At 31.9% G+C, this 7,806-nt stretch overlaps 1 protein-coding gene across 1 annotated transcript; it reads right to left on the bottom strand.

The window, feature by feature from the left end:
* Positions 1–6,008: 6,008 nt before the first annotated feature.
* On the bottom strand, positions 6,009–7,262 carry LOC132745294 (E3 ubiquitin-protein ligase TRIM56-like). The gene has a single exon (XM_060734178.1). It carries the CDS (start codon positions 6,938–6,940, stop codon positions 6,245–6,247), a length of 696 nt encoding a protein of 231 aa, XP_060590161.1. The 5' UTR covers positions 6,941–7,262; the 3' UTR covers positions 6,009–6,244.
* Between the last annotated feature and the right edge of the window lie 544 nt (positions 7,263–7,806).

The following is a 7,806-nucleotide window of genomic DNA, read 5'->3' as shown; positions in this document are numbered from 1 at the left end:
TGTACATTTGGTAAGAACATTATATATTGTTGTAATCGCTTGATAAAGAGTATGCGACACCTTTTAATGATGTCCCGAAGTCTATGGCGTAAACTGCTTAATGATTTGATTCCGATGCTGTTTCGGCCATCTATAAGTTATGTATAAACTGTTTAAATAAAAATATAAGCTACGTTCTAAATAGAAAAAAATTAAAGTGTAACATTTCAAATAAGACATTGATGTTTTATTAACTTCTCCTTCACAAGTACTAAAAGTGGCTAGTCTCTTGATACAACATTAGGTGTTACTAGATCTTCTGACATTGTTGTCAAGTCCTTAAGAATATTTTCCAGTTTATAATATATACCTATATTGAAAATGATATTGTGACATTAGTTTTGCAATATTTACAGCGATTTTAATATGGTATTAGCTAAAACAAGGTTTCGCTGTGGCACAATACTGAAAAAGTGAATTGTTTCTTTTTTGTATTTAAGTACCAAAGATCTTCAGAATGACAAACATGCTTCATTTGACAAAATATTGAACTCTATTGAACAAAGAGGTCAAAAATAAAATTTTAGTATAATATTCATATACAATTTTCACCTAAGATAAAGGTAGCTGTGGTTCGAAGAACACACCACTAAAGTCAAAGATATGCTACTAAGTAATCGACGTGCGGAAGTAAATTAAAATTAGATACAGGTAACCTAGTTTGAGGTCAATATCTGCTCCACAAACCCTGGGGTCTATTCATGCATACTTTTATCTTTGTTTAAAATTTTACAAAGATGATTAAGATACGCTAATAAATTACAATTATACATTACTGTTGTGTTACAACATTAGATATCTTATCCAAATATAACATAGCTTGAAGGTCGTCTAGCACGCACACATTGAAAGTCCTACCAAATTTATTTGTATTGTAAGGTCCGATGATGTCAATATAAATTGACACGAATTTTATGCAACTTATAGCGGTAAGCATTAAAGTGGCCTTCAGTTTTTATAGTTTGTTCGAAAAACAATTCTGTGTTGTTTCAATAATATCCTGGAAAAATTCATCATATCACTGTAAAACCATCTTCGAAACAGCGCCCCAAGAGCTATTTATAGAACGCAGTGGCGTTCCTTTCTAAAAAATAGAAGATAAGACTTTATTAATCTACATATATAGAGAACGGACCGGTAGATTAGAGGTATAGAGGGATTTCCTCATTATTTTGTATCTTATCGACGACAAATTTCATTTTACACCTTAAATCTTTTGATTTGACAGTAGTATGAACCGATTTATCTAAAAAAAAATAACATATTTCACATTTAGAAACGATGAAGGCCACTTTAAATATGCTGGTGTTTACGAAAACTATAGTATACCGATAACTACAGTACTGTGTTAAAACATAAGCCGTTTGGATTCCTACTGTTTGATTTGTTATAATGAAAAAACATCTCCCGACGATTCCATTGTTTAGATGAATTTTATATAACTCATAATTTTAATTAAAACCTTTGGGACACAATATTGAAGAAATGCAAGAAGGCACAAAATCATTTCAGAACAAATATAACATTACAGTGAAAATTTTTACAAATGTGTTTATAGCAGCAGCACTCATAAAACCTAAATAGATGCACTGTGCTATTCAATGACAAGTGGTGTTAAAATAGTCCTCAAATAAAATAATATGTGTAACCTAGAAGCAAAAATAATATATGAAGCAAATGGAACTTTGAAATCTGATCTTACGTAACTTTACCATTGTAAAAAAATCGTTCAAAATCATTGATGACATTGTAAAACTGTTGTTAGCTGTATCAGAGCATTCATAGGAGTAAATGTAATCATGTCAATAACATAATTGTCAAACTAATAAATTACTCAGAAAAGTTGAGCAAAGGTGCCAATAACCTCTCTCAAAATAGAAACAACTAAATAACATTTTGAAAGAAAATCCATATACTGTAAAATTTATAAACCATGATACATACAATTAGTTAAATTATTTTAAGGGATATATTGAATGTTACTTACTTTACAGAAAATTCACTAAAATACGCTTCTTCACATGAGATGCTACTACACCATTGGGCACATTATTGCATGTTTGTCTGTTTAACATCGGATAGATCTAACCTTCTTATGTTTGATAATATGTAATAGCACGGTAAATAAGATTAAATAGAGATAGACATGAAACAAGTTATAGAAAGAGCATCGAAACACGAGGCGAGGGCTATAAATCAGATTGCCGAGTGTTTTAATGTTCTTTCTCTTTTGTACCCCAGAAAAAAGTAATTAATGAACAAGCATCTGTATATGATATTTCTATCACTATCGTTTTCTCTGCCGGGACAATAAGTAAATCCAAGAAAAGATGAGCCAATCAATGGGCATGCTCTGAAGTGCGGGTAACTAATACCTGCACCGCAGGAAACGTACTTTGCACATTATGTTTAACATTTTCAACACTAAGGTCCCAAAACTATGATACAAAGTTTATAAGATGTCAAGATCATACCCCGATTAACTTTTTCTTATGTGGGTATGATAAACAGCAATTTGTTTGTTTCTATATTAATTCAGTATTTATAGCCATCAAGTGGTTCAGTGTAACGAGTTGAGTAGTTTGTTAAACATAATAAATATAAAAATCAACATATATGTGAATTGTATTTGGGCTTTTATTAAAAGCCAGTATATATACATTACATCTTTAGATTGTGTTAAATGACTCAAAATACTACAAATTTTAATAAAAAAAAATGTTATGTTTCATCTGGACATAAAAATACTCTAATTCATACGTATTTCCAGTCTCAAATATTACTGACACTATTATGTTTAAATATTCCTACATTGACATATGGACATAATCGTATCTGGGTCAGTCAATGAAGCACCGGAGAGTATTTGGCAGAGGGTCAATAGCATTCATTTTAGCGTTTGATGATTAAGATGAATTAAGATGTGCTAACTAAAAAATAAGGCGACATATCATTTATAATAGATGATAGTACATTCATTTGGACATAATACAAAATGTTAAACTCGTTTTTATAATTAAGCCGCGCCATGACAAAACCAACATTGTGCGTATGCAGTCTGTATGGATCCAGACCAACCTGTGCACCCGCGCTGTCTGATCAGGATCCATGTTGTTCGCTTACGAACCCAATTGCAAGTGAAGAAACTCTGATCAGACAGCGCGGATGCGCAGGCTGGTCTGGATCCATGCTGGTTGCAAACACACTATCCTGGTTTTGTCATGGCGGGGCTAATTAATTATATTTATATTTTCCTTTAAAATGATCAAAAATTTTGTTATTCTGCTGTTCGACAATCCTTTAATCCAGGTACTCCACTGGGTACAAACCCTTAAAAACAGAAAAATTGAATTTCTTACAATATCAATTTAGACACTTTAAACGGAAAGATATGCAAATGTCAATTCAGAAATATACTCAAAAATAAATTGAAACTCGTATTTGTGCTATTATTAGCACGATTTTAGTGAAAAGAGCTCTTATTGTTGGTCAATTTTACAATAATTATTCTGGAAAAGCGGAGTGAGCGAATGATTGAAATTTTTTGCACACCAGGTATTTGCCAAGACCTATATTGATGTTGAAATATTACTTCCAGTCTCGTCATGACAAAAAACCTCAGTAAAGGGACAATACTCATTAATTACTCTGTTAAATGAAAGGAATATAATCAATCTTATGCATAGTTAACCTCCCTTCTTTTATTGTTGATTTACAATTTGTAAAAACACCCCATCCGTGGTTTAACCATGTACCCTGTCCTGTTCGATGTCCTTCTGGACTCCTTGCCGGTGGTCATGTGTTGCTGGGTTGAGTTGGGTAAGAGGTTCGTTTATTGCCCCCTTCCTAATTAAAATCTCTGAAAACAATACAGCTAGTTTCGAAGATGATTCAGTTTTGTAAGGTATTTGACATATGTCTCATGGAAAGAAGAAACAACATATCAAAAGCAGCATATCTCCAGATTTATGCTTATTGTAGAAAAATTTTTTTACAACTTTGCAATTTAAGGGTACACAAATATTGCAGGCACCTTTTATCCCTGCGTGATCGTAAGAGGCGACTAAATTTGTACGAATAATTGGAGTCTATTCATCTCTTAGTCACAGCAGGTGAGATGGTTTTGACCCCTGGTGTTGCTTTCAGTATGTAACAAGCGAGGTAATTCCTGTTTCGGCACCATATGACCTCTTGGTGAGCTGTTAGCCAAACAAGACAAATCAAGAACATTTTTAAAATGTAAACGTTTAATATTGTTAAGTCAACAAACAAAGTATTTTACACCTTGCAAGAATGTCGAAATATACAAAAGTAGCACTTATTGAATTGGTCACACAGTAGAAATATGATGCTAAATACTGCAAAATCAGTCACTAATCGCAATTTTACATATATTTATTATTACCTGAATCTTAAATCTTTTTATTTTTTATAAAATCATAGTACAATTTTCTCAAGTTTGATTTTCTTGAATTATTTTGATTGATCTGAAGGCATGCAACTTTAAATATATAAGTCAATACGTATGATTCAATCAGAAATTTTATATTTCAGTTCTTAGTTTGTCGTTCGGAACGACATTTTTGATGTCTCTGTTGTGATTTTAGATTTTTCCAATTTCATACATTTCCCGTTGGATGGCTCCAGTTTACTTAATGGAATAGTTTTTAATGACAGAGTGGATAGGTTTTCTGCCCATAAAAGTCATATTATACCCATCTTAGTGTCGATGATGAGTGCATTGGTAAAAGTCAAAATAGCTACATTTTGCTATAATTGCGTTCTACGTTATATTTTACTATGCAAATATTCAAGAATCCATTTGACCCACGAAATATATCATTGATATCACTCCTTATTTATCGGTAATGATCTGTATTTTTAAAATAGTGAGGCAGACTTTTTTATAATTTAGGTAGTTTTTATTTCCAACCAGAAACATTTTTTCACTATCAATTATTGGTCAATCACTATTTTAATAGTCAATCTGTTTTGTTATATTACTTATTCAACTGAAATGTGTTAGTAAAACAAATGAGTATCATGTCACTTGAATTTTTTTTGTCAAACAGACGTCCGTGATGCGCATGCTTGGTACCGTATCGATGATATTGTGCTGCTAGACATTGTTGTGGGCTTCGTTTTACATAACCTCTGAGCCCCTTTTAAAAGTTCATTTAGTTTTATTTCGCCCATAATTGTCTTGAATAAGGCGGTCACATAATTGTACCTGGCGACCATACACAGCTACTTATGAAATGATTAAAGAGACCTGTTTCGACAAACCAACCCACGCGACAAAATGATACCTCCATGTTATGTGGTGAGGTATAATAAAAAACAAAATCTGTTGGGTTTTATTTCAGACATTTATAAATAATTCTGATATATTATATGCTTACACTTTTATTAAGATACATGTTTACATATATTAACAACATATATTAAGATACAATATACATACAATGGTTATACATATATTAACGACATGAATATACACAAAATAGTTCTGGTGACAAAATGTTGAAAGCTAAGAAAAGCGTTTGTTTTATTGAACTGAATATAGATACATATACTACTAACACATACACATATTCAAGCATCAAACTACAATTAACATATCTGCATAATATTTGTTTAATTTTTATGCTTTTATGCATTTACAAGAATTCACTTGTTATACATAATTTCCTAAATCTCGTACTCCGCGGAATCTAAATGATGCACCTGTTCCAGGTGGTGGTGTTCAGAAGCACGTCTGTCGTATGATTCAAAAGTAGAAAGATTACTTCACTTCCTGATAAGTAACTGTCTATAAATAACGTACATAATGTTTGTAATATTAACAATACGTTTTGATGACAATGAACTAAATGTTTTCAATATGTTGATTAAGTGTTATCAGCCATGATGTACAACGTTCAACGGTTTCCATCAATGGTTTACCTGAAACAGCAGGGGCCAATTCTTCCTTAATTCCATTCAAATCATTGGAGACGCTCTCATAATTCGTAAGTAATAAAGCATCTTCACTTGATTCAACAATTTGTCTGGAGTTTTCTATAATTTTGTGAACGTTTGTTGTATAATTCTTTCGTGTGTCATTCATTTGATTGGCCAACATCAACTGTTCATCGTTTAAATGTTTTATTTTCTCTTCACATGATTTGAATTTCTCATTTATTTTTGCAATTAAAGAATCTTTCTATTTTCTCAATTCACATATCTGTTCGTTGAAAAATTTATATTTTGATTCAGATTGTCTTTTAACAACACGGGTGTCCTTTTCCATTTCAATCAAATTGTTTTCTGATATACTGATTAGTTCCCTTAATTCGTTTCTCCTGTCTTCAGCTTCCTTGGAGACTGCATTACATGAATGTCCCACGTGAAACATTGTAATACAGGCGGTGCACACCAATTCATTACAGTCTTTACAAACATCTGTTATTTCCATGGATGGATGGTTATTACAAGGCGCGGATGCAGGTCCTTTATCATTTTCCTTCTTTCCTGATGAAATATTAACAAGAGTGTGATTGGCAGAAGACGCTATACGTGAATGTATACTACCGCAACCTTTGCAGAAATTTTGATCACATTGTTTACATTCATGTATAGCCGACTGACTAACACCGCATACATCACAATCCAGCTCTGAAATCACGTCTGACGAATAGATATAGAAATTGGTTTGAAAACCGCTGGCTCCATTCTCTGGAACTGTTATTCCCATTCGGCAAAACGGGCACTCAAAACGTCCATTCTGTGCCGTTAATTCTACTATATTCTCCAAACACTTATGACAAACTGTATGAAAACAAGGTAAAATTTTAGGTTTATCGAATTTTTCGGAACAAATTCCACATTTTATGAAAGTATCTCTATCTCTATCAGCCATAATTGCTTATTCCTAGTAACTTACATTATATATATACGGTACGATATGTCTTTTGATACGTCTCCGCTGCGCCTGACAAAGTCAATATGAAATAAATCCAAACAACGTAACACACACTGCATGGTTTAACTAAAGGTGTAGTGTCGTTTTTGTTCTGTTTGTTATGTGATCGTTATAACATTCAAACAAACAGAGATCCTCAACTGATATACAATTGTACAATGTATAAAAAACTCTGTACTACATTTGTATAATGTTGATAAAATGGTAGTTTAAAAATCACTGGTAAAATGTATTTTATGTATTAGAAAGATATCTCAAATGACACAATGGAAGGCAGATTATCAATAATGTTGAAACTTGTTTATATATAATTAACTTTAATAGTCCAGCAAATTCAATAACTTAACTGTTGTGGAAATTATACATATATTGTAAAGGTATAGGTTTGGAAGACAAAAATTTAAATCGTTTATGGTAAAAAAAGGTTTACTCAATGGGATCTTTCCACGTATTCGTGTCAAATATAGTATTACATTTTAATATTGATTTGTTTGAAATACAGTATTACAATTTAATCTTGATTGGTTTTTCACTAACAGAGGGGAAATTGTTACAATTTAAGTTAACTCAATAACCTCACAAATATACATTATATATTGTCATACTACAGAGTCCGGTCATGTTTTAAGTTTATGTTACCGTAAGTTTCATATGAAACATGTAACCTCGACCACAGATAAAAAATAAACTTTACAATAGAGTTTATTTAAACTGAGTACGCTCTTAAAATATGATAAATGAAGAACATTGGGGACACTAAGCTCTTTTTAGTAAGCTGCCATTGAATTTGAAAAAAAAAATCC

The sequence above is a fragment of the Ruditapes philippinarum genome, unplaced genomic scaffold, assembly GCF_026571515.1.
Source record: "Ruditapes philippinarum isolate M1 unplaced genomic scaffold, ASM2657151v2 ctg448_1_1_1_1, whole genome shotgun sequence".
Lineage (NCBI taxonomy): Eukaryota > Metazoa > Mollusca > Bivalvia > Venerida > Veneridae > Ruditapes > Ruditapes philippinarum.
The sequence above is the reverse complement of the archived record's forward strand: the minus strand, read 5'-3'. Positions and strand labels throughout refer to the sequence as shown.

Coding starts and splice junctions, on each gene's coding strand:
- LOC132745294 (XM_060734178.1), bottom strand. CDS start 6,940: ATGGCTGATAGAGATAGAGATACTTTCATAAAATGTGGAATTTGTTCC.